Source organism: Salvelinus namaycush, chromosome 25, assembly GCF_016432855.1.
Source record: "Salvelinus namaycush isolate Seneca chromosome 25, SaNama_1.0, whole genome shotgun sequence".
Classification (NCBI taxonomy): domain Eukaryota; kingdom Metazoa; phylum Chordata; class Actinopteri; order Salmoniformes; family Salmonidae; genus Salvelinus; species Salvelinus namaycush.
The window spans coordinates 31,919,347-31,946,903 of record NC_052331.1 but is presented as its reverse complement, the minus strand read 5'-3'; the positions used below and the strand labels follow the sequence as shown (position 1 = coordinate 31,946,903).

General features: G+C 45.0%; 1 protein-coding gene across 1 annotated transcript; it reads right to left on the bottom strand.

Annotated features, from left to right (window-relative positions):
- Positions 1 to 115: 115 nt before the first annotated feature.
- Positions 116 to 26,618, bottom strand: LOC120020494 (anoctamin-8-like). Its single transcript, XM_038964196.1, has 17 exons — positions 26,478 to 26,618; positions 13,603 to 13,713; positions 12,837 to 12,969; positions 12,407 to 12,545; positions 12,188 to 12,284; positions 11,968 to 12,084; positions 11,628 to 11,755; positions 9,203 to 9,364; positions 7,931 to 8,083; positions 5,136 to 5,262; positions 4,418 to 4,473; positions 4,214 to 4,288; positions 3,447 to 4,109; positions 3,005 to 3,196; positions 2,528 to 2,659; positions 1,907 to 2,017; positions 116 to 1,481 (listed from the first exon to the last, which is right to left on the bottom strand). The coding sequence occupies exons 1-17, from the start codon at positions 26,545 to 26,547 to the stop codon at positions 807 to 809; spliced, it is 3,141 nt and encodes a 1,046-aa protein (XP_038820124.1). The 5' UTR covers positions 26,548 to 26,618; the 3' UTR covers positions 116 to 806.
- Between the last annotated feature and the right edge of the window lie 939 nt (positions 26,619 to 27,557).

The window sequence follows — 27,557 nt, the reverse complement described above, 5'->3', positions numbered from 1 at the left end:
GCATACACGCAAAGGTGGCTAGTAAATGAATATACCTACAGACGGCAGGAATAGGCAGGCTACGTGATAAAGTTGCCATGGTAGCTGTGTTAAAAACGTGATGCGTTACATTTTCTGTGGTCTCATGATGAAGTTTATTGAAGTGCGTTTTGCATCATTGAGGTACATTCACTACTTCATGTAATAAAATAATTCATAGAAAAACAAAGTCAAGAAAAATAGAATATCTCTTACAGTCACAGTGAATGTACTTATTCTGTCCTATTGCAGGAATATATGATGGCTTGGTTTAGAAGGTGCTGAATAACTGAAGACATTTATTTCAGGCATGCAGATGATTCGCCATGCTTTTAAGACATCAAATCTGATGAATGGATTGACAAAATCTTTAATGGAAACTGCCATCCAGATCTTACAGGAATGCTTTATGATTATCAGAACCACAAGTCATGCAGTCTTATAAATGTATTTAATGACGGTACTTGGGCTTCATTCAAGGGGTTAAACTGTTACAATTTGTACATAGTATCCACTTATACAGTCAGTATATAGAACAGATATAGCCTATATTTACTGTCATTTGGATTGTGGAGAATTATCCCAAAACCTGTTGCATTCTGACCTTACATTTCATAATTTAGCTTGTTCAGGATGACCTACAGGAAGTGCATTTACCACGGTGACATTTTAACAAGGATAACAATTTTATCATACTCTCCATCTAACATGGTGACATTTTAACAAGGATAAAAATGTATCTACTCTGCTTCCCTTTCTTAAATGTTCCATGTTGCCATGACGATGGACTAACACTTGGAGCCAGAGTTGTCAGTATTGCTAGATAGTCTCGTTTCTCCCTTCTCGCTCTCAGACGAGGGTAGCTCCTCGCCTGACGGAGTTGTGTTCAAGTCCTGCCTGGTGGGCTGGGTGTTAGGAGTGGCCTGGGGGCCAGAATCACCTGCTTTGGACGGCTGAGCTCCGTTTGCACAGACCACTGCACCCTCTGACCTGCTGAAGCTGAACAGCTTCCCTGGGCTGAAGGTCCTGCTGGGGGATTGAGACCTCTCCTGGTTCACGGAAGCAGTCGTCACCACGGTCCCCGGCGCTGGTGTTACTGACAACGGCTCCTTCTTCAACTCCGGAGACTTCCGGAACTTGAAGCTGAGGAAACCGGGTAGTTTTGCTTCTGCCCCGGTTGGGGACTGAGGGGATCGGGCCGTGCCCGTAGAGAACTTCCCCTGCTGGGGGAATATCTGCTTGAGCTTCATCACGTTGTTGTTTCCCAGCAGAGAGCTGGGTCTCTTGGGCTTGTCCCCAGGCTTGCCCTGGGTCTTGTCGTGGTGGTGCTGGTGGTCAGCCTTGTGGTACTCGCTCTCCTGCCGGGCCTCGGCCTGGAGCTCAGCCTGACGCTGCAGCTCCTCCTCCTCACGCCGCCTCCTCAGCTGCTGCTGGAAGTGCTGCTGGGCCTGATGCTCATGCTTCTGCATAGGAACAAGGTAATATACAATATGTGGCATAAAGAGAGCAGACACTTTCTTTGTGTCATGACTGTGTAAAGTTAAACACCATATGCTGACATCATCTTTCATGATGTATGAAATCTGTTAAGTAATTAAATTATAATGACAGCGTTATGTAGGCCAGCGTTACTGGAGAGTTCAAGTGAAGTGTCAGAGGCATATCCTTTTGATGCATTCAGTACAAAAGGATTCCCTGATGGACTCAAACATACTACAGTGTCTGTATGAAGCATAATGCAGGCATACATGATTCAAATATTTTTTTTAAACGCTAAGAAAAGACACATAAAGGACACAAACTTGGAGGATGATAGTGATAGACACGGACAGTATATAACAGCTTCCTCTGTGGATTTAGCCAAGTGTTTCAACCTATGCAACTGTACCTTGAAAGCCTCCCTTCGACGGTACTCCAGTTTGGCCATCTGGTCTGCGACCCATCCAGGGATATCAGGGATGGCCACATGGATGACGTATTTGAGGAGGATGGCAAAATGCTGTCAGTCCCAAAACAACAAAGGACAGACTGAGCAAACAGTGACATAAAAACACAGAAAAGTGTAAATCATCTAGAGTGTGAAAGAGTGTGATGATGGAGTGGAAAGAGTGTGATGATGCCATGCTGTGTGTGTGATGTGTAGAGGGAGCTGCTTGATCTTTTCAAGCCGGCTAGCTCAGTTGGTATAGCCTTAGACTCTTAATCACAGGGTTGTGGGTACGAGCCCCATGTTGGGCTCATGCCTTTCAGCAGCTCTTGTTCTTCTCAATTACCTCTCAGGTCTTTTTCAATTTTAAAAGACAGCACAATATGCATCTACATTATTGTACAACGCTAAAATTGATTTTCAAAACGAAATGCCATATTTGAGTGAAGGCTGTTGACTTGTGCTTAGACAGCCCCCCACCCCCCCCGCATTGTTTTATAGTCCGTAATCTGTGGGATTTATGTACAGCCTCCTTGGTTTTGAGAAAGGTGCTAAAACACAATGTCCACTGCATTGTTTTACCTCCAGTACCACGATGGAGATGATGACCATCTCTGGGCTCAGCCAGGGGAAGAGACGCTGCAGCTGACCACACTGGCCAATGAGGTAACAGTTCACCATGATGGCTATCAAGCCCATGGCCTCCATTGCAGTCTGCACACAGAAAGAGAAGAGATTAAAATATCTCAGAGGGAAATTATCTTTATGAAAGAAATAGCTGTTGTCTTGCTTTTTTGAAGAATTGCATGATTTTAAAATGGTTCTCTAAGTTTAAGCTTAATTGCAGGTGAGGTAAATATGTATTTGAATATATGTCCTGGGACATACTGTACCAGGATAAACTCATAATTGGAGAATAGGAGTGCTGATCTATGATGATTTTTGCCTTTTAGATCATAATGAATAAGATTACAGGCACTAGGGGGAGCTGATCCTAGATCAGCACTCCTACTCAAAGAGGTCTTTTGAATACGAGCCCAGATGTGAGCGACCACTAACCTGCCACTGTCCGATGCTCTCCACCCTCTGGCCAAAGGGCCTCTGCAGGCCTGTGCAGAGCTTCAAGGCGTCACTCCGGATCTCAATAATGTTGTTGATGAGTGCGCACATGGCAGCCAATGGGAAGGCAGAGGAGAAGAGCACGACGTAGCCAAACTGGATGAACATCTCCTGGTAGTCCTGCAGGGTGTCCTGTTGGGTCAGAGGTAAAAAATCTAAGTCATATAACTGCAGGGGCTGTCATTGAATAGCATTTGTGTTTAAATCACTTTTTACTTCAAATCTGAATGCACTGTACGCAGGGTTTGTATGCACCAAATACTAACTCAAGTCCACTCAAATGCAACTAAACGTGTACAATATAAACCTAATGCACTGTGTTGCACTGATACACAGACAGCAGATCCAGTTCATAACAACAGATCTGACAACTAAGCCATACCTCATATGTCTGCATGCAGCTCTCCATCTCTGCTTGGGTGAGGATGACAGACTTGGGCTCCTCAGGCGGGTCAATCCAGGACTTTGTGGATTCTTTCTCTGGGATTGGATTTTTCCGTCTCTGACATACTACCGTGTCATAGCCACTTGGTGGGGAGACACTAGTCTCCTTGGTCTCAGATAACTCATAGTCACTGTCATCGTCGCCCATCTCAAAGATGCTGGAAGGATCCATGCCCTCCTCCACCATCGTGGGACTGTCCTCCGGGAAGCTGTCCTCGGGCTGGGTCGCCATGGCAACGTCCCTGGCAACGTCCACCTTTTCATTGAAACTAATCTTCCGCTGCCTCAGTGTGTCATTTATGTCCCACTCTTCCTCTGTGAACCTGTAGCCAGCCTTTAGATCTCCTCTCTTGTTCTGTTCTGTCTGTCCATTCACAGGATGTGTGGCAAGGCCTTTGGGGCCTAGCAGGGATTGGATAGTCCATGAAGCCTGGGCCTTTCCTAGAGCCAGGCGACTGTACTTGATCACTATGGCCTGGAGAACCTCCCACACAACCTTGGGTGTAAATACTCCTAGTTTGTGGTGCTCATACAGATAAGGCTGGAGCACCTCCTTGATGTTCTGGAGAAACTGGCGGAAGATCAGGAGAGTGGCTAGCATCTGTGAAGAGACCGTTTGAGTGATTCTGTTATTGCTGTTCTTTAGCGAGAATCATTTTGTTCAATCATGTTTTCCATTATTCAAACCTAATTGACAGATTTTACCTCCTTTAGTCGCTCCATGTCCTTGAGGTAGAATCCGATGTAGAAAAGGCTAAGGTAAGAATTTATAAACTCAAACTGCAAAATGAAGAGAAGGAGTCTGAATGAGACATTTCTAAACATTTATATAACAGTGTTAGTCAATAATACACCCTTTGGATAATAGAGAACAGTAGGAATAAAATAAACATGAAAAGTCTAACTTACAAAAAACATTTTAATGATGAGATTATTCTCATAGGCACTCTGAAGTCTGTAGTTCTCTGTAACAAAGTGATAAGAATCATTAAAATACATCGCTCCATTTGATACTGATTACTGAACAAACCTGTATGATCACTTTGTACTAAACCTGAAGAGATCAGAGCCAGGATTCGTAAAGCGTTTGCCTTGTAGATAACATGGACAGGGAGGGACCTGATCCCAGATCAGTACTCCTACTCTGAGTCCTCACTGCTAGTCTGGAAAACCTGACCCTAGGCAAGACATAGGGTCTGGTTTCAATGATGGAATCTTTTGGCATAGAGGAACTATGTCACTGCCTACGTCGTTCAGGGGAAAATATTCCGGAGACTCTCCCATCAAACCACGAGGCAGACATGCCAGAATATGGCGATTCAAAACCAAAGTTTGCAGGCAAAACCATTGCAGTTGTTTTAGTGAAGGTAGTTGATGTAAACTAGCCATTTGTGAAATGCACTCTAAAAATAACCTCTGATCTCAATCTTGCTAGCTACTATTTAGTATTTTATTTAAGCGAATAAAGTAGTGATGTAGGCAGTGATGTAGTTCATGTCATAAAGAGTTCATCATTGAAACCAGATCCTAGTCGCTGTTGCCTAGGTCGGGTTTTTGAGACTCCCTCATTGCGCCGATCATTCCTCACCTGTTGCTCATATTAGTGAATCTCAGCTGAACGGCTTACCCATATCATTGAGCCAATGGGCGATCTTCCTATACACCTCACCACATACAGTCACAACGATGGCCAGCAAAATTTTAGGAATGAATCTTGTGATACTGGGTAACTCCTTAATTTCCATCACAACCTCCTATAAAAAGAAAGAAGAGATCAACCAAAAAAATAGATATATTTAATTACAGCAAGACAGGTTAATTAACCCTTGATCCATTATCTTTGATCTTAAAAGCGCTTATCCCTGAAAAGTGAATTAGGTTCCTAGTGATTTAAACGGCAGTACACACTCATCATAACTGACACTAAGGGATCCTATAGGGCGATTGTAATTTAAAGGACATATTCCCACATTAGTTGAGACTGCATTTACGGTAAAAGTTGCATACAGTGCATTCATAAAGTATTCAGACCCCTTAACTTTTTCCACATTTTGAAACTAGTCTCCCAGTCCCTGGCACTGAAAAACATACCCACAGCATGATGCTGCCACCACCATGCTTCACCGTAGGGATGGGGACAGGTTTCCTCCAGACGTGACGCTTGGTATTCAGGCCAAAGAGTTCAATCTTGGTTTCATCAGACCAGATAATCTTGTTTGTCATGGTCTGAGAGTCCTTTAGGTGCCTTTTGGCAAACTCCAAGTGGGCTGTCATGTGCCTTTTACTGAGGAGTGGCTTCCGGCTGGCCACTCTACCATAAAGGTCTGATTGGTGGAGTGCTGCAGAGATGGTTGTCCTTCTGGAAGGTTCTCCCATCTCCACAGAGGAGATGGGAGAGTTCTGTCCGAGTGACCATCGGGGTCTTGATCACATCCCTGACCAAGTACCTTCTCCCCCAATTGCTCAGTTTGTCTGGGCGGCCAGCTCTAGGAAGAGTCTTGGTAGTTCTAAACTTTTTTCCATTTAAGAATGATAAGAGACAAATGTTTGGGTACCCTTCACCAGATCTGTGCCTCGACACAATACTGTCTCGGAGCTCTACAAACAATTCCTTCAACCTCATTTCTTGGTTTTTGCTCTGACATGCAGTGTCAACTTTGGGACCTTATATAGATAGGTTTACTGCTGCTCTTTAATTATTTGTTACTTTATTTCTTATTTTTTTAGGTATTTTTCTTAAAACTGCATTGTTGGTTAAGGGCTTGTAAGTAAGCATTTCACTGTAAGGTCTACACCTGTTGTATTCGGTGCATGTGACAAATAAAATTAGATTTGATTTGTGTGCCTTTCCAAATCATGTCCAATCAATTGAATTTAACACAGGTGTACTCCAATCAAGTTGTAGAAACATCTCAAGGATGATCAATGGAAACAGGATGCACCTGCGCTCAATTTTGAGTCTCATAGCAAAGGGTCTGAATACTTATGTAAATAGTGTATTTCTGTTTTTTATTTTGAATACATTTTCAAACATTGAGGGGAAAAAATGATTTTATCCATTTTAGAATGAGGCTGTAACGTAACAAAATGTGGAAAAAGTAAAGGGGTCTTGAATGCACTGTACAGTATGGCTCAATCGGAAATTACATGTACAATTTTTCTGCGCTATACTGTACTGCTGTACCGCTATACTGTACTGCTGTACTGTACTGCTGAACTGTACTGCTGAACTGCTGTACCGCTATACTGTACTGCTGTACTGTACTGCTGTACTGTACTGCTGAACTGTACTGCTGTACTGCTGTACCGCTATACTGTACTGCTGTACTGCTATACTGTACTGCTGTACCGCTATACTGTACTGCTGTACTGTACTGCTGAACTGTACTGCTGAACTGCTGTACCGCTATACTGTACTGCTGTACTGTACTGCTGTACTGTACTGCTGAACTGTACTGCTGTACTGCTGTACCGCTATACTGTACTGCTGTACTGCTATACTGTACTGCTGTACTGCTATACTGTACTGCTGTACCGCTATACTGTACTGCTGAACCGCTATACTGTACTGCTGAACTGCTGTACCGCTATACTGTACTGCTATACTGTACTGCTGTACCGCTATACTGTACTGCTATACTGTACTGCTGAACTGCTGTACCGCTATACTGTACTGCTGAACTGCTGTACCGCTATACTGTACTGCTATACTGTACTGCTGAACTGCTGTACTGCTATACTGTACTGCTGAACTGTACTGCTGAACTGCTATACTGTACTGCTATACTGTACTACTGAACTGCTGTACCGCTATACTGTACTGCTGTACCGCTATACTGTACTGCTATACTGTACTGCTGAACTGCTGTACTGCTATACTGTACTGCTGAACTGCTGTACTGCTATACTGTACTGCTATACTGTACTGCTATACTGTACTGCTGAACTGTACTGCTACACTGTACTGCTGAACTGCTATACTGTACTGCTACACTGTACTGCTGAACTGCTATACTGTACTGCTGTACTGCTACACTGTACTGCTGAACTGCTATACTGTACTGCTGTACTGCTATACTGTACTGCTACACTGTACTGCTATATTGTACTGCTACACTGTACTGCTGAACTTCCGCGATATGGATTGAATCGAGCCCTAACGATACTTTGTGTTTTTTGGCGAAGGAGCTCCTTTGAAACGTGTCAACAATAAATACTATTAAAGAGAATTAAGCTGCAGTCCTCAACCTTCTTTCAATACTTCAATAATGGACCATGTTTGATTCCGATGGCTAAGGGCTTGCTTCAATCTGCAGCACGGTTTAAATTTAAAGGTCATTTCCTACTGTGCCGACTTATGCAGGGTTTACCAATGCCTTTAAATGTCAATATAGCTATTTTCTGTTGATTTATGTATCTTACTTGCATCTCCAGACAGATGAGCATGGCCAGGAAGACAAAGCAGAGACAGAGGAGACAGATGGGGAGGCTGACCATCCACCTGAAAATCGTCCTCTTCCAGGGTGGGTAGTAAAACTCCTCACAGTCTGTTATGGGGCTACACCGCTTTACACCCTGAAAAACACACACACAGTCAGACACACACCAACTAAAATGCTAGCGCCCAAAGTGGGGCTCGAACCCACGACCCAGAGTTTCACACGCTACCAACTGAGTTAGCCGGGCCTGAAGAGGACAGAGACAACTACTCCTTTAGAAACCCCAGGAGGCATGAACCCTGCCTCTAACCCTTGGAATTCACACAACACTCTCCAAACCTATATCTCATATTACTTATCCCTGTAGACCCCTAAACTCTGGCCCTGTAGACCCCTAAACTCTGGCCCTGTAGACCCCTAAACTCTAGCCCTGTAGACCCCTAAACTCTGGCCCTGTAGACCCCTAAACTCTGGCCCTGTAGACCCCTAATCTCTGGCCCTGTAGACCCCTAAACTCTGGCCCTGTAGACCCATAAACTCTGGCCCTGTAGACCCCTAAACTCTGGCCCTGTAGACCCCTAAACTCTGGCCCTGTAGACCCGTAAACTCTGGCTCTGTAGACCCCTAAACTCTGGCCCTGTAGACCCATAAACTCTGGCCCTGTAGACCCCTAAACTCTGGCCCTGTAGACCCTTAAACTCTGGCTCTGTAGACCCATAAACTCTGGCCCTGTAGACCCCTAAACTCTGGCTCTGTAGACCCGTAAACTCTGGCCCTGTAGACCCGTAACCTCTGGCCCTGTAGACCCCTAAACTCTGGCTCTGTAGACCCATAAACTCTGGCCCTGTACACCCGTAAACTCCGGCCCTGTAGACCCGTAAACTCTGGCTCTGTAGACCCCTAAACTTTGGCTCTGTAGACCCATAAACTCTGGCCCTGTACACCCGTAAACTCCGGCCCCGGGACAGCTGTATGAGGTTGCTGAAGGAATTTGTACTTTGGCCATTGTCCTGAAGGAACCAAACAGCACTGGTAGTAATCTAAGATCGGGATTCAATCCATGATGCGTTGTACAGCGCTGTCGACAATGTGTCTTTTAAAGGCAATGTTCTCAACGTTTGCAGACATTCATGGTAAACAGGGCAGATTTCAGCTCAATCGGAAAGTATCTTTAAAGGTCAAGCGCTCTACAACGTGCCCAGATTGAATCTCGGCCTAACTCTGAATGAATAGGATGCAATAACAGGACGCTCACCCGAAACTGGGGTCTAGGATCTTCAAGGGACTCGGCAGGAGTGTCCAGTGTCCCCCACCTGTATGCTAGCTCGGCTTCTCTCCGCTTCCACCTCTCCAGGAAGAGTGTCGCCCACACCACGTTGAAGAGGGCAAACACCACACAGCAGATGTCCTGGCTGGTCTGTTGGGGAGTGGAGAAGTGGGTGAGCCACATGAGATACATACAGATTAGGGGAATATTTCTACTAAATATCAACAAAAAATAACACTGGACATGTATCACAGAGCACAGAGATGGTAAGTGCTATGGTGGGTGAAATACAGTTTTGTAGTCTAGGCCAACACATGCATATTTTTTCACATGAATTTTTATGTGGTGATTAGGAGAGAAAACACATAGAAATAGATTCCAACAAGTGAGTCAATTGTATTGTAAAACTGTGAATTCCTATTTTGTATGGTAGCTACATGTAGCCTAGTTCTAGATATGTTTGTGCTATCTTGCAAACACCTACACTATGTCATTGTCAGATTATGGACTAGGCTAAACTACATTGTGTATGATACAGTCTTAGAAAAAAAGGTGCTACTTAGAACCTAAAAGGGTTAAAGAACCAAATTTGGTTTCAGGGATATCCCTTTTTGCTCTAGGTAGAACCCTTTTGGGTTCCATGTAGAACCATTTCCACAGAGGGCTCTACATGGAACCCAAAAGGGTTATACCTGGAACCAAAAAGGCTTGTACCTGGATCCAAAAAGGTTTTCCTATGGGGACAGCTGAAGAACCCTTTTGGAACCCTTTTTATCTAAGATTGCACTATTGACAGGTACACTACCGGTCAAACGTTTTAGAACACCTACTCATTCAAGGGTTTTTCTTTATATTTTACTATTTTCTACATTGTAGAATAATAGTGAAGACATCAAAACTATAAAATAACACATATGGAATCATGTAGTAACCAAAAAAGTATTTAACAAATCAAAATATATTTTATATTTGAGATTCTTCAAATAGCCACCCTTTGCCTTGATGACAGCTTTGCACACTCTTGGCATTCTCTCAACCAGCTTCACCTGGAATGCTTTTCCAACAGCCTTGAAGGAGCTCCCACATATTCTGAGCACTTGTTGGCTGCTTTTCCTTCACTCTGTGATCCGACTCATCCCAAACCATCTCAATTTAATTAAGGTCAGGGGATTGTGGAGGCCAGGTCATCTGATGCAGCACTCCATCATTCTCTTTCTTGGTAAAATAGCCCTTACACAGCCTGGAGGTGTGTTGGGTCGTTGTCCATGTTGAAAAACAAATTATAGTCCCACTAAGCCCAAACCAGATGGGATGGCGTATCGCTGCAGAACGCTGTGGTAGCCATGCTGGTTAAGTGTGCCTTGAATTGTAAATAAATCAAAGACAGTGTCACCAGCAAAGCACCCCCACACCATAACACCTCCTCCTCCATGCTTTATGGTGGGAAATACACATGCGGAGATCATCCGTTCACAAAGACACGGCGGTTGGAACCAAAAATCTCAAATTTGGACTCCAGACCAAAGGACAAATTTCCACCAGTCTAATGTCCATTGCTCGGGTTTCTTGTCCCAAGCAAGTCTCTTCTTATTATTGGTGTCCTTTAATAGTGGTTTCTTTGCAGTAATTCGACCACGAAGGCCTGATTCACACAGTTCCCTCTGAACAGTTGATGTTGAGATGTGCCTGTTACTTGAACTCTGTGAAGCATTTGTTTGGGCTGCATTTTCTGAGGCTGGTAACTCTAATGAACTTATCCTCTGCAGCAGAGGTAACTCTGGGTTTTCCTTTCCTGTGGCGATCCTCATGAGAAACAGTTTCATCATAGTGCTTGATGGTTTTTTCGACTGCCCTTGAAGAAAGTTTAAAAGTTCTTGAAATGTTCTGTATTGACTGGCCTTCATGTCTTAAAGTAATGATGGACTGCCATTTCTTTTTGCTTATTTGAGCTGTTCTTACCATAATATGGTAAGAAGCAAATAGGGCTATCTTCTGTATACCCCCCTACCTTGTCACAACACAACTGACTGGCTCAAATGCATTAAGAGGTAAAGAAATTCCACAAATTAACTTTTAAGAAGACACACCTGTTAATTGAAATGCATTCCAGGTGACTACCTCATGAAGCTGGTTGAGAGTGTGCAAAGCTGTCATCAAGGCAAAGGGTGGCTATTTGAAGAATCTCAAATATAAAATATATTTTGATTTGTTTAACACTTTTTTGATTACTACAGTACATGATTCCATATATGTTATTTCATAGTTTTGATTTCTTCACTATTATTCTACAATGTAGGAAATAGACTAATAAAGAAAAACCCTTGAATGAGTAGGTGTTCTAAAACTTTTGACCTGTAGTGTATATTGACCAGTGTGAGATCTCCATTAGGTAATGTGATGCTGCACCACCTACCTGGTCAGCCTCAGCCAGGATCCACAGCAGGAAGCCGATGACTGCAGGGTACAGCATGGAGTTGGTGTAGAAACCCAGCCAGGCAAAGTACATGCCAATCTTCACCCCAAAGTAATCACAGACGTCATCTGACACACAGACATGACACCAACAACATGACAGACAAAGACAGACACAATGGGTTATTGGCTTCAGTTAGTCAATTATATTTTTAAGAAATGTGTATCTTTCCATTGATATTGTATTTGTAGTGCAAATGATATTTTCTTATTCTATGATAGAATGATTAATTAATTGTAACAATTAAGCATGCTATATTGTCTCAACAGGTGCTGCTCACCCAAAGGCTGTCTTTCACAGACAGCTTGGACCCATGACGTCATCAGCTGACTGAGGATCCGTTGCTCGTGTAGAGGAAACACTTGATAGATTACTCCTCTGGCCATCAGCTCTGGAACTGAGATGAACACATAGTTATCAGTCAATAACAAAGCTATCTCAGATTTTATTGTGATGCTGTAGAGTCAGGCAATGATTAAATAAAAAAAACAACTGTTTACTGATTGGTTGTCCCTCCAGGAAGTGGAAGTTGTGAAGGACTTCTCCTTGTTTGGCACGCAGGTTGTCCAGCCAGTACTTGATGATGCTCTGACGCTCCTGAAGAAAAGATAAGATCGAACAACCACAGAGTTTCAGGGAACAAGGTAAACATCAGCAACAGGACATATATCAGAGCTGTTTAAATACGTTTGGAGATCATAGCCATAACTGATACCAACCTGGGAGGTGAAAAAGCACAGCTCGCTCTCTATGTTCTCGTATATATTATCCTCTGCACAGGAAAACCTATGTGTTCCACCTCCATACTGTGGTTTGACCACTTTGCGCATCCCTGTCAGCTCTGCACCACGCAGCAAGCTGAGGAGAGGAAGAGAAGAGGGGAGTAGGACACAAGCTTTATTTGACAGTCCTGTTTCAGACGCTATTTACCTGGTCCCATATCTGACTGTTCTGTCTTGTCAACTCCTCCTATGGTCATTGTCAAACCAACCATTGCAACAGAGCACAAACAGATCTGGAACCAGTCCACTATGTATGAATGTGATGTTTACGAATGATATGGTAACAATATTTGGTTATGACCATATAATTAACATTTAACCATTACATTTCAGACATAAATGTCATGTAAGAAGTGGAGTGTCTTACTTCTCAAATGTGGTTGTAATAAAGAATGCGTAGCCCTGTGTGTGTTGATGCTGTCGGATCTGGATTGTAACTTGTGGGATTCCCAGTCGGATGTGGTTCAGCAGCCATAGCAAGGTGTGGTCGTCTATGGTGTCTACAAAGGAGTAAATTGTCAGTTTCTATGTCAGAATTTGTATTTCATTTATTTAAATCTATATACAGCCACAGCCCAATTACCATGAATTAATACTGAAACCTCTGTCGCAGTCATTCAATGCTTGACATTTTTTTAACACTTCACATTCTAGTCATTCATCAGACTGATCACAGACTCTTGGAACATTCAAATAAGGAGGCTGCAACAACAACATTCTTCAATGCTTGACAGAGGTAGCAATGGTAACCGTGGGAGGGTGGACCCATGAAAAGGTCAATACAATCAAATGAGGTAACCGCCCTAGTGTTTATGGGGTATTCATTTCATCCCATCCTGCAAGAATGAGTGCAATGATTCATATCCAACCCAATTTGATTTGGGATCCATGTGGGAAACTTGCTTTGACTAATGAGATCCATTTGTGTAAACCCACACAACATGTGTGCAGAATCATAGAGTGCCTAACTCTGAAACAAACATACAGGTAATGGATATTATTCAATAGTCCCTGCAGACTGTTCTGTGTCACATCAACGAGTGATTGGCTCATTGCCCACATTGGCCAATAAGACTCCCCCTCATGATTGAGGGGACTGAACCGTGGAAGGTGAAGGTGGTGATTTAGAGTACCTGAGAATGTCATTAGGATATCACAGTCTTCCGTGGGCACCATTTTCAGCCAGGATTTATGGGACATGATGTACTGTCTGGCCTGCGAGAGGCGTTTCCCAAACAAATTATCTAAAGGGGAAGAGGTAGAGGGGACGAGAGAGAGAGAGACAGATGGATGGTAAAAATAGTCCACATCAGTCAGTACAGTGTAATGGGACATCATTTCCAGTCCTAACTTGTAGACTTGTTTACGTGTTGCTGTGCGGTTTGTTGCTAACCTTACTTTGCTACCTGCCAACTTTACGATTTTTACTTTTTAATTAACGTTTCATATTTACATTTTTTCCCTCGCTCAACTTTTTTCATTCAACTTTTTCACCCGGAAGCTTTATCGTCAGGACCTTCACCAGCCGAAGCTAAGTAGTAACATTAACCTTCCAATTGCAATCGCTGTACTCATAATATAACAGAGAACGGTCATCTTATGGCGAGGATAGCTGTGCTGCAAGCCCAGATTCAGACGCAATCGTTAGGAAAGGGTCATTTAAGTGTAGGAAAGGATGAAACAGCGTCTGTGCCACCAGTAAGTACAGATAGTAGTATAAATCCCCTCGCACGGTCCCCGCAGCTGGACAACTTTCTCATGGCTTCTATAAGGAAATGCTGTAGGAATGCTCAACCGGTGTCGCTCATTCAGCCGACAGAAACTTTCAACCGGTTCTCCCCGTTAAGCAACGGGTCGGAGTCAGAGGCCGAGCCTTATCTGGTCTCTACTCCTCCCGTTACGGGGTCTGAGACGCCAAAGCCTCCCACCATTAGCTCTGACAAATTGAAAACCATGGTCATTTGTGACTCAATTACCCGCAGTATTAGACTTAAGACGAATCATCCAGCGATCATACACTGTTTACCAGGGGGCAGGGCTACCGACGTTAAGGCTAATCTGAAGATGGTGCTGGCTAAAACTGGCGAGTGTAGAGAGCATAGGGATATTGTTATCCACGTCGGTGTTCGCCATAGCAATCTCACTAGAATAAAGACCTCCTCCATTCCTGTCATTATTGAAAGATATTGTGATATCTCAAAATAGGGCTACTTAATGTTAGATCCCTCACTTCCAAGGCAGTTATAGTCAATGAACTAATCACTGATCATAATCTTGATGTGATTGGCCTGACTGAAACATGGCTTAAGCCTGATGAATTTACTGTGTTAAATGAGGCCTCACCTCCGGGTTACACTAGTGACCATATCCCCCTATCGGACCTTGTAGTCATGGCAGATAATATTCAACTTTTTGGTGAATGTAATATTCACATGGAAAAGTCCACAGAAAAACTCAAAGGCTTTCGGAGCCATCATCGACTCAGTGGGTTTTGTCCAACATGTCTCCGGACCTACTCACTGCCACAGCCATACTCTGGACCTAGTTTTGTCCCATGGAATAAATGTTGTGGATCTTAATGTTTTTCCTCATAATCCTGGACTATCGGACCACCATTCTATTACGTTTGTAATCGCAACAAATAATCTGCTCAGACCCCAACCAAGGAGCATCAAAAGCCGTGCTATAAATTCTCGGACAACCCAAAGATTCCTAGATGCCCTTCCAGACTCCCTCCACCTACCCAAGGACGTCAGAGTACAAAAATCAGTTAGCCACCTAACTGAGGAACTCAATTTAACCTTGCATTATACCCTAGATGCAGTTGCACCCCTAAAAACAAAAAACATTTGTCATAAGAAACTAGCTCCCTGGTATACAGAAAATACCTGAGCTCTGAAGCAACCTTCCAGACAATTGGAACGGAAATGGCGCTACACCAAACTGGAAGTCTTCCGACTAGCTTGGAAAGACAGTACCGAGCAGTATCGAAGAGCCCTCACTGCTGCTCGATCATCATATTTTTCCAACTTAATTGAGGAAAATAAGAACAATCCAAAATGTATTTTTGATACTGTCGCAAAGCTACCTAAAAAGCAGCATTCCCCAAGAGAGGATGGCTTTCACTTCAGCAGTGATAAATTCACGAACTTCTTTGACAAAAAGATCACGATCATTAGAAAGCAAATGACGGATTCCTCTTTAAATCTGCGTATTCCTCCAAAGCTCAGTTGTCCTGAGTCTGCACAACACTGCCAGGACCTAGGATCAAGGGAGACACTCAAGTTTTTTAATACTATATCTCTTGACACATTGATGAAAATAATCATGGCCTCTAAACCGTCAAGCTGCATACTGGACCCTATTCCAACTAAACTACTGAAAGAGCTGCTTCCTGTGCTTGGCCCTCCTATGTTGAACATAATAAACGGCTCTCTATCCCCCGGATGTGTACCAAACACACAAAGTGGCAGTAATAAAGCCTCTCTTGAAAAAGCCAAATCTTGAACCAGAAAATATAAAAAACTATTGGCCTATATCGAATCTCCCATTCCTCTCAAAAATGTTTAAAAAAGCTGTTGCACAGCAACTCACTGCCTTCCTGAAGACAAACAATGTATACGAAACGCTTCAGTTTGGTTTTAGACCCCATCATAGCACTGAGACTGCACTTGTGAAGGTGGTAAATGACCTTTTAATGGAGTCAGACCAAGGCTCTGCATCTGTCCTTGTGCTCCTAGACCTTAGTGCTGCTTTTGATACCATCGATTACATTATTTTGGAGAGATTGGAAATCCAAATTGGTCTACACGGACAAGTTCTGGCCTGGTTTAGATCTTATCTGTCGCAAAGATATCAGTTTGTTTCTGGAGATGGTTTGTCCTCTGACAAATCAACTGTACATTTTGGTGTTCCTCAAGGCTCTGTTTTAGTACCACTATTGTTTTCACTATATATTTTACCTCTTGGTAATGTCATTCGGAAACATAATGTTAAATTTCACTGCTATGCGGACAACACACAGCTGTACATTTCGATGAAACATGGTGAAGCCCCAAATTTGCCCTCCCTGGAAGCCTGTGTTTCAGACATAAGGAAGTGGATGGCGGCAAATGTTCTACTTTTAAACTCGGACAAAACAGAGATGCTAGTTCCAGGTCCCAAGAAACAAAGAGATCTTCTGTTGAATCTGACAATTAATCTTGATGGTTGTACAGTCATCTCAAATAAAACTGTGAAGGACCTCGGCGTTACTCTGGACCCTGATCTCTCTTTTGACGAACATATCAAGACTGTTTCAAGGACAGCTTTTTTCCATCTACGTAACATTGCAAAAATCAGAAACTTTCTGTAAAACATTATGCAGAAAAATTCATCCATGCTTTTGTCACTTCTAGGTTACACTACTGCAATGCTCTACTTTCCGGCTACCTGGATAAAGAACTAAATAAACTTCAGTGCTAAACCCGGCTGCTAGAATCTAGACTAGAACCCAAAAATTTGATCATATTACCCAAGTGCTAGCCTCTCTCCACTGGCTTCCTGTTAAGGCTATTTCAAGGTTTTACTGCTAACCTACAAAGCATTACATGGGCTTGCTCCTACCTGTCTTTCAGATTTAGTCCTGCCGTACATACCTACACATACGCTATGGTCACAAGACGCAGGCCTCCTTACTGTCCCTAGAATTTCTTAGCAAACAGCTGGAGTTAGGGCTTTCTCCTATAGAGCTCAATTTTTATGTGATGGTCTGCCTATCCATGTGAGAGACGCAGACTCGGTCTCGACCTTTAAGTCTTTATTGAAGACTCATCTCTTCAGTAGGTCCTATGATTGAGTGTAGTCTGGCCCAGGTGAAAGGAAAGGCACTTTAGCAACGAATCGCCATTGCTGTCTTTGCCTGGCCGGTTCCCCTCTCTCCACTGGGATTCTCTGCCTCAAACCCCAGGGGCTGAGTCACTGGCTTACTGGTGCTCTTCCATGCCGTCCCTAGGAGGGGTGCGTCACTTGAGTCACTGACGTGATCTTCCTGTCCGGGTTGACGCCCCCCTTTGGGTTCGTGCTGTGGGGGAGATCTTCGTGGGCTATACTCGGCCTTGTCTCAGGATAGTAAGTTGGTGGTTGAAGATATCCCTCTAGTGGTGTCGGGGCTGTGCTTTGGCAAAGTGTGTGGGGTTATATCCTGCCTGTTTGGCCCTGTCTGGGGGTATCGTCGGACGGGGCCAGTGTCTCCCGACCCCTCCTGTCTCAGCCTCCAGTATTTATGCTGCAATAGTTTGTGTCGGGGGGCTAGGGTCAGTCTGTTATATCTGGAGTATTTCTCCTGTCTTATCCAGGGTCCTGTGTGAATTTAAGCATGCTCTTTCTCGCTTTTTCTTTCTTTCTCTCGGAGGACCTGAGTCCTTGGACCATGCCTCAGGACTACCTGGCCTGATGACTCCTTGCTGTCCCCAGTCCATCTGGTCGTGCTGCTGCTCCAGTTTCAACTGTTCTGCCATGACATCTGGTGAACATCTGACATGTTCACCAGACGTGCTACCTTGTCCCAGACCTGCTGTTTTCAACTCTCTAGAGACATCAAGAGCGGTAGAGATACTCTGAATGATCGGCTATGAAAAGCCAACTGACATTTACTCCTGAGGTGCTGACCTGTTGCACCCTCTACAACCACTGTGATTATTATTACTTGACCCTGCTGGTCATCTATGAACATTTGAACATCTTGGCCATGTTCTGTTATAATCTCCACCCGGCACAGCCAGAAGAGGACTGGCCACCCCTCATAGCCTGGTTTCTTCCTAGGTTCCGGCCTTTCTAGGGAGTTTTTCCTAGCCACCGTGCTTCTACACCTGCATTGCTTGTTGTTTGGGGTTTTAGGCTGGGTTTCTGTACAGCACTTTGTGACATCAGCTGCTGTAATAAGGGCTTTATATACACATTTGATTGATTGATTGATTGATTGACATGGGTGACAGATGGAGAGAGAGGATTCTGCCAAAATGCCAAATCCTCATTGTCAGCTTCCCCACTCTTCTGCCCATCAACAAGGCCAAAGCAGTTTGTTACCTCATTCCGCTGTCTGAAAGTTAGTGTCATGTTTTGTCATTGATCATCATGTCTTGTCCCTGTGCTTCCCTCTGCTGGTCTTATTAGGTTCTTTCCCTCTTTCTATCCCTCTCTCTCCCCCTCCCTCTCTCCCTCTCTCGCTCTCTCTCTCTATCGTTCCGTTCCTGCTCCCAGCTGTTTCCCATTCTCCTAACTACCTCATTTACTCTTTCACACCTGTCCCCTATTTTACCCTCTGATTAGAGTCCCTATTTCTCCCTCTGTCTTCCGCTTCTGTCCTTGTCGGATTCTTGTTTGATGTTTGCTGTTCTGTGTCCTTGTTCCGCCCTGTCGTGTTTTTGCCTTCTTCAGATGCTGCGTGTGAGCAGGTGTCTATGTCAGCTACGGCCTGTGCCTTCCTGAAGCGACCTGCAGTCTGTGGTCGCGTCTCCAGTCGTTCCTCTCTTCTGACGAGAGGATTTCAGTTTCCTGTTTTGGATTTACCTTTGATAATATCCAGGAGAATCATTGTTTGTTTAAGACTGGAATAAAGACTCTGTTTCTATTACGTCGCTTTTGGGTCCTCATTCACCAGCATAACAGAAGAATCCGACCAAGAATGGACCCAGCGACTACGGATTCTCGCAACACTGCCGTCGAGTTCCAGGGAGCAATGCTCGGCAGACACGAGCAGGAATTGTCTGCTGCTCGTCATGCCGTTGAGACCCTGGCCGCTCAGGTCTCCGACCTCTCAGGACAGTTTCAGAGTCTTCGTCTCGTGCCACCAGCTACTTCCTGGTCTTCCGAGTCTCCGGAACCTAGGGTTAATAACCCACCATGTTACTCTGGGCAACCCACTGAGTGTCGCTCCTTTCTCACCCAGTGTGATATTGTGTTCTCTCTCCAGCCCAACACATACTCAAGAGAGAGAGCTCGGATCGCTTACGTCATATCACTCCTTACTGGTCGGGCTCGGGAGTGGGGCACAGCTATCTGGGAGGCAAGGGCTGAGTGTTCTAACGATTATCAGAACTTTAAAGAGGAGATGATACGGGTTTTTGATCGTTCAGTTTTTGGGAAGGAGGCTTCCAGGGCCCTGGCTTCCCTATGTCAAGGTGATCGATCCATAACGGATTACTCTATAGAGTTTCGCACTCTTGCTGCCTCCAGTGACTGGAACGAGCCGGCGTTGCTCGCTCGTTTTCTGGAGGGACTCCACGCTGAGGTTAAGGATGAGATTCTCTCCCGGGAGGTTCCTTCCAGCGTGGACTCTTTGATTGCACTCGCCATCCGCATAGAACGACGGGTAGATCTTCGTCACCGAGCTCGTGGAAGAGAGCTCGCGTTAACGGTGTTCCCCCTCTCCGCATCTCAACCATCTCCTCCCACCGGCTCAGAGACTGAGCCCATGCAGCTGGGAGGTATTCGCATCTCGACTAAGGAGAGGGAACGGAGAATCACCAACCGCCTTTGCCTCTATTGCGGTTCTGCTGGACATTTTGTCATGTCATGTCCAGTAAAAGGCCAGAGCTCATCAGTAAGCGGAGGGCTACTGGTGAGCGCTACTACTCAGGTCTCTCCATCAAGATCCTGTACTACCTTGTCGGTCCATCTACGCTGGACCGGTTCGGCTGCTTCCTGCAGTGCCTTGATAGACTCTGGGGCTGAGGGTTGTTTTATGGACGAAGCATGGGCTCGGAAACATGACATTCCTCTCAGACAGTTAGGGAAGCCCACGCCCATGTTCGCCTTAGATGGTAGTCTTCTCCCCAGTATCAGATGTGAGACACTACCTTTAACCCTCACAGTATCTGGTAACCACAGTGAGACCATTTCCTTTTTGATTTTTCGTTCACCTTTTACACCTGTTGTTTTGGGTCATCCCTGGCTAGTATGTCATAATCCTTCTATTAATTGGTCTAGTAATTCTATCCTATCCTGGAACGTTTCTTGTCATGTGAAGTGTTTAATGTCTGCTATCCCTCCTGTTTCTTCTGTCCCCTCTTCTCAGGAGGAACCTGGTGATTTGACAGGAGTGCCGGAGGAATATCATGATCTGCGCACGGTCTTCAGTCGGTCCAGAGCCAACTCTCTTCCTCCTCACCGGTCGTATGATTGTTGTATTGATCTCCTTCCGGGGACCACTCCTCCTCGGGGTAGACTATACTCTCTGTCGGCTCCCGAACGTAAGGCTCTCGAGGATTATCTGTCTGTTTCTCTCGACGCCGGTACCGTGGTGCCTTCTTCCTCTCCCGCCGGAGCGGGGTTTTTTTTTGTTAAGAAGAAGGACGGTACTCTGCGCCCCTGCGTGGATTATCGAGGGTTGAATGACATAACGGTTAAGAATCGTTATCCGCTTCCCCTTATGTCGTCAGCCTTCGAGATTCTGCAGGGAGCCAGGTTCTTTACTAAGTTGGACCTTCGTAACGCTTACCATCTCGTGCGCATCAGAGAGGGGGACGAGTGGAAAACGGCGTTTAACACTCCGTTAGGGCATTTTGAATACCGGGTTCTGCCGTTCGGTCTCGCTAATGCTCCAGCTGTCTTTCAGGCATTAGTTAATGATGTACTGAGAGACATGCTGAACATCTTTGTTTTCGTTTACCTTGACGATATCCTGATTTTTTCACCGTCACTCGAGATTCATGTTCAGCACGTTCGACGTGTACTCCAGCGCCTTTTAGAGAATTGTCTCTACGTGAAGGCTGAGAAGTGCGCCTTTCATGTCTCCTCTGTCACATTTCTCGGTTCTGTTATTTCCGCTGAAGGCATTCAGATGGATCCCGCTAAGGTCCAGGCTGTCAGCGATTGGCCCGTTCCTAAGTCACGTGTCGAGTTGCAGCGCTTTCTCGGTTTCGCTAATTTCTATCGGCGTTTCATTCGTAATTTCGGTCAAGTGGCTGCTCCTCTCACAGCTCTGACTTCTGTCAAGACGTGCTTTAAGTGGTCCGGTTCCGCCCAGGGAGCTTTTGATCTCCTCAAGAAGCGTTTTACATCCGCTCCTATCCTTGTTACTCCTGACGTCACTAAACAATTTATTGTCGAGGTTGACGCTTCAGAGGTGGGCGTGGGAGCCATTCTGTCCCAGCGCTTCCAGTCTGACGATAAGGTCCATCCTTGCGCTTATTTTTCTCATCGCCTATCGCCATCGGAACGCAACTATGATGTGGGTAACCGCGAACTGCTCGCCATCCGCTTAGCCCTAGGCGAATGGCGACAGTGATTGGAGGGGGCGACCGTCCCTTTTGTCGTTTGGACTGACCATAAGAACCTTGAGTACATCCGTTCTGCCAAACGACTTAATGCACGTCAAGCTCGTTGGGCGTTGTTTTTCGCTCGTTTCGAGTTCGTGATTTCTTATCGCCCGGGAAATAAGAACACCAAGCCTGATGCCTTATCCCGTCTCTTTAGTTCTTCTGTGGCTTCTACCGACCCCGAGGGGATTCTCCCTGAGGGGCGTGTTGTCGGGTTGACTGTCTGGGGAATTGAGAGACAGGTAAAGCAAGCACTCACTCACACTGCGTCGCCGCGCGCTTGTCCTAGTAACCTTCTGTTCGTTCCTGTCTCTACTCGTCTGGCTGTTCTTCAGTGGGCTCACTCTGCCAAGTTAGCTGGCCACCCCGGCGTTCGGGGTACGCTTGCTTCTATTCGCCAGCGGTTTTGGTGGCCTACTCAGGAGCGTGACACGCGCCGTTTCGTGGCTGCTTGTTCGGACTGCGCGCAGACTAAGTCAGGTAACTCTCCTCCTGCCGGTCGTCTCAGACCGCTTCCCATTCCTTCTCGACCATGGTCTCACATCGCCTTAGACTTTATTACCGGTCTGCCTTCGTCTGCGGGGAAGACTGTGATTCTTACGGTTGTCGATAGGTTCTCTAAGGCGGCACATTTCATTCCCCTCGCTAAGCTTCCTTCCGCTAAGGAGACGGCACAAATCATCATTGAGAATGTGTTCAGAATTCATGGCCTCCCGTTAGACGCCGTTTCAGACAGAGGCCCGCAATTCACGTCACAGTTTTGGAGGGAGTTCTGTCGTTTGATTGGTGCTTCCGTCAGTCTCTCTTCCGGGTTTCATCCCCAGTCTAACGGTCAAGCAGAAAGGGCCAATCAGTCGATTGGTCGCATTTTACGCAGCCTTTCTTTTCGAAACCCTGCGTCTTGGGCAGAACAGCTCCCCTGGGCAGAATACGCTCACAACTCGCTTCCTTCGTCTGCTACCGGGCTATCTCCGTTTCAGAGTAGTCTTGGGTACCAGCCTCCTCTGTTCTCGTCCCAGCTCGCCGAGTCCAGCGTTCCCTCCGCTCAGGCTTTTGTCCAACGTTGTGAGCGCACCTGGAGGAGGGTCAGGTCTGCACTTTGCCGTTACAGGGCGCAGACTGTGAGAGCCGCCAACAAACGTAGGATTAAGAGCCCTAGGTATTGTCGCGGTCAGAGAGTGTGGCTTTCCACTCGTAACCTTCCCCTTACGACAGCTTCTCGCAAGTTGACTCCGCGGTTCATTGGTCCGTTCCGTGTCTCTCAGGTCGTCAATCCTGTCGCTGTGCGACTGCTTCTTCCGCGACATCTTCGTCGCGTCCACCCTGTCTTCCATGTCTCCTGTGTCAAGCCTTTTCTTCGCGCCCCCGTTCGTCTTCCCTCCCCCCCCCCCGTCCTTGTCGAGGGCGCACCTATTTACAAGGTACGGAAGATCATGGACATGCGTTCTCGGGGACGTGGTCACCAGTACTTAGTGGATTGGGAGGGTTACGGTCCTGAGGAGAGGAGTTGGGTTCCATCTCGGGACGTGCTGGACCGTTCGTTGATTGATGATTTCCTCCGTTGCCGCCAGGGTTCCTCCTCGAGTGCGCCAGGAGGCGCTCGGTGAGTGGGGGGGTACTGTCATGTTTTGTCATTGATCATCATGTCTTGTCCCTGTGCTTCCCTCTGCTGGTCTTATTAGGTTCTTTCCCTCTTTCTATCCCTCTCTCTCCCCCTCCCTCTCTCCCTCTCTCGCTCTCTCTCTCTATCGTTCCGTTCCTGCTCCCAGCTGTTTCCCATTCTCCTAACTACCTCATTTACTCTTTCACACCTGTCCCCTATTTTACCCTCTGATTAGAGTCCCTATTTCTCCCTCTGTCTTCCGCTTCTGTCCTTGTCGGATTCTTGTTTGATGTTTGCTGTTCTGTGTCCTTGTTCCGCCCTGTCGTGTTTTTGCCTTCTTCAGATGCTGCGTGTGAGCAGGTGTCTATGTCAGCTACGGCCTGTGCCTTCCTGAAGCGACCTGCAGTCTGTGGTCGCGTCTCCAGTCGTTCCTCTCTTCTGACGAGAGGATTTCAGTTTCCTGTTTTGGATTTACCTTTGATAATATCCAGGAGAATCATTGTTTGTTTAAGACTGGAATAAAGACTCTGTTTCTATTACGTCGCTTTTGGGTCCTCATTCACCAGCATAACAGTTAGAAATGGACACAGATCATCCCAAATCAGAAAGTATTAGACATGATCATTTTCTACATTGGCATGATTGAAAAAGAGTTTGGCTCCTCTTGTATAACACAGGGTCTGTGTATTTAAGTTGTTTGTACAACAGAACATTAGGCTCAGTATTTACTCTACTAAGCTGCAGTACTTGTATGGTAGCTTTGGAGCACTGCAATTGAAAACCAACCACTACATGGGAGGTACTAAACACAGGTACTAAAGTGTCCAACTTAATCCAGTCAAACCATGTGACACCAAATAATAACGAGAATGGTTGACTGGCAATCCCATAAATGTTCTGTTACTGACATGTCCTGTCCTGTCAGTAACAGAACAGTTATGGGATTGCCAGTCAACGATTCTCGTTCTTATTCCCTGCCATCTCTCTGTCTCTCTCTCTCTTTCACTTTCTCTGTCTCTCACTTTCTTTCTCTCTCTCACTGTCTCTCTCTTTCACATTTACACCCACACACACATCACTAGGCTGATTGAGGGGTTGGGTTAAATACAGAAGACACATTTCGGTGGACGCATTCGGTTGTGCAACTGACTAGGTATTCTCTCTCCCTCCCCTAACGTGTGAGCCGTGTCTAGATTGTGAAGTGAAATTAATCTTGTCACTCTAACCAGGTGCCACTGTAGGGCTTTAGTTATGAACAGCATCAACTACTCTATCATTCCCCATTCTTACACAACTAAATTGTATACTTTTATCTTCACTGCCAACACTGTTTATACCTATGACAGCGCTATACTATGTACTGCTATAGTGCTGGGACTGCTAGGTCTACTAGTAGCAACATGTCAAAAGCCATCTATCAGCAGATATAGGAAATGGGGTCATGTTCCTTTGATTGTATCTACTGACTTTACTGTGGTGCTCTTTTCCTAACCAACACTTTTACTTTATGATCAACACAATTTTGCCCAATAAACATTACAGGTCAATTGTGTGTGTGTGTGTGTGTGTGTGTGTGTGTGTGTGTGTGTGTGTGTGTGTGTGTACTGAATGGAGGATAATAGTCAGACAGTAAAAATTATAGAAATGCAGTCCAAAGCCTACTGAATGTGGGTTATCCCCATGTCCCCTCATCCAATAGCATATCTGGGCCTGTATTCATTAGGCATCTCAGAGTAGCAGAGACGATTTATAATCAAAAAGGCTAAACTGATCCTAGATCATCACTGTACTCTCAAACGCTTTATGAATACAGGCCCTGAATATTGAGTCATTATCCCCCATCACGGACAACTTTAGCATTTTTGCTAATTAGCAACTTTTCAACTACTTGCTACTGTGTAACTACTTAGCATGTTAGCTAACCCTTCCCCTAACCCATTTAGATAACTATTTGCCTAACCCTAACCCTTCCCCTAACCTTTTAACCTAACTCCTAAACTTAACCCTAACCCCTAGCCTAGCTAATGTCAGCGAGCTAGCTAACGTTAGCCACTTAGCCACCTAGCTAGAATTCGTAACATAGCATACGTTTAGAACATTTCGTAACATATTGTATGTTTTGCGAATTTGTAACATATTCTGGGTTTTGCTACTTCATTATATATACAATACAAATTGTAATTCTAAAGATATCATACGAAATGTGTGATGGACATCCACAAATGGACTAAATGGAGTGTCTCGGGTTTTACATATAGAATAATACCAAATGCTCTGAGACCAGGTTGATCTCCATCTCCAAATTGATAATAAAGCCATGTCCTGTGCCATACAGTTTTTTGGCACTGCTGCTCTTCGATGACTTTCTTCAACCATTGCAAAACATACCAGTCAGTTAGCTCTCGCCTCTACCAAGTTGTGACAGAATTTTCAAAAACAAAAGGAAGTGCGGTAAAATGATGGTTCTGATAACTGCCGATTTGCTGTGATATTGTGATACTGTGTACGGAGTATTTGCGTAAGTGTGGACGTGTAAGACATGTGTGTGATTGCTTAATGTATGCACATTGCGCAATCCATTTTTTTCAGGACAAAGTTGTAATAAAATAGCCACTTTTGGCTACTCACATCCAACATGAAATATTTAGCTTTTAATCGTACAGTTTCCGTTTCAACCCCCTTGTTTGACTGCTAGATTACTGAAATAAATAATGGAATCCATTATTTATTACAATACATAGCCGACATCATAACAATATAATAGACTGAAATGCAGTCCCATTGCCTTGGACCCATAGGCTAGGCTACACCTGTGGGACCACAAAAGACAGCTGCCACATTCGGCCCTGCTCATCGGAATGCGCACAATGCTACCGAACGCGACGCACCAAAAACAAAAACAAACGTGGCATGTAGCCTAATATGAACGGTGTATGTGATTAACCTCAAGTACTGGGGTAAATGGCATTTTGCGTGAATGTTTGAGAATACTGCATCATAGTCTAGTACCACCACAAATAGCATTGATCATCTTCCTCCCTACAACCATCTAACTTGAATTCACGCACCTCACGACGACAAATACTCTATTCCTCAAGACACTCACCCAGGACACCGAACGACATTGAATATGACTGTTTTTGCTTAGTTATCTTGTCGTCTTCAGTGGGCACCATCCTCTCCCCTATCCTGTCGCCGTCCGCGGTGCTGTTTACAGACGCGGTGGGATCAGGTGCCCCAATCGTCACGATCATGGTGCATTAAAAGACAGCGCTTCAACTATGGAAGGTGATGTTGCATGAGCATTGTATGAACAGGGTTGGTGATACCCGCCTACCCTACCTGTTCGTGCTATGACCTGAACCTGGCAGAAAGTGTTTGGTTGTAACAGGTTCTCTCTCGAGCGTTCATATGGAGAAGGTCTGGCCCTGTATTCATAAATAGTCTCAGACTAGGAATGCTGATCTATGATCAGGTCCCCAATGTCCATGTAAGTCATTCATTAATATGATTTAAAATACAGAACTGATCCTAGATTAGCACTCATACTCTGGAACACTATGAATACGGGCCCTGATTGTATTGTAGAGCCAAAATAACAAACCATTCAGAGTACTTTTATCTCAAAAGGACCCCTTACCTCTCATCAAAATGATGTGATCTGCAAGTCATTATTATAGATGCTCACGAAGAGAGTCTTTGGATAGACCTATGAGAAACCCGTATTTGCAATAAATATAGTTTGTGTTTAAAAAGCCCCTCTGGAGGGCACCGATTTATAGGAGATAATTCTCAATGCCGTTATACTTTCAGATCCTGCAGTACAATGTCATGGCCGCTAGAGAGCAGTCGTGTTAAAGTGTGAGAAAGACAGACGCTTCTTGTCGGTATAAAGGGCAAGAGACAGGATATCTCGATGAGGTGCCAGCCTGCTTGCTACCTTTATGCCCTAACTAAACTCCTACAGGGAACACTGGATAAAGGATCTGGGCCCTTATTCATAAAGTGTCTCAGAGTCAGAGTGCTGAGGTCCCGCCTGTCCATATAATCATATTCATTATGATTTTAAAGGCAAAACTGATCCTAAATCCACACCCGCCTACTCTGAGATGCTTTATGAATATGGGCCCAGGTAACAGTGCTGCTGCTGAGCTGAGTAAATGCTCTGTAATCCACTGTCTCTCCC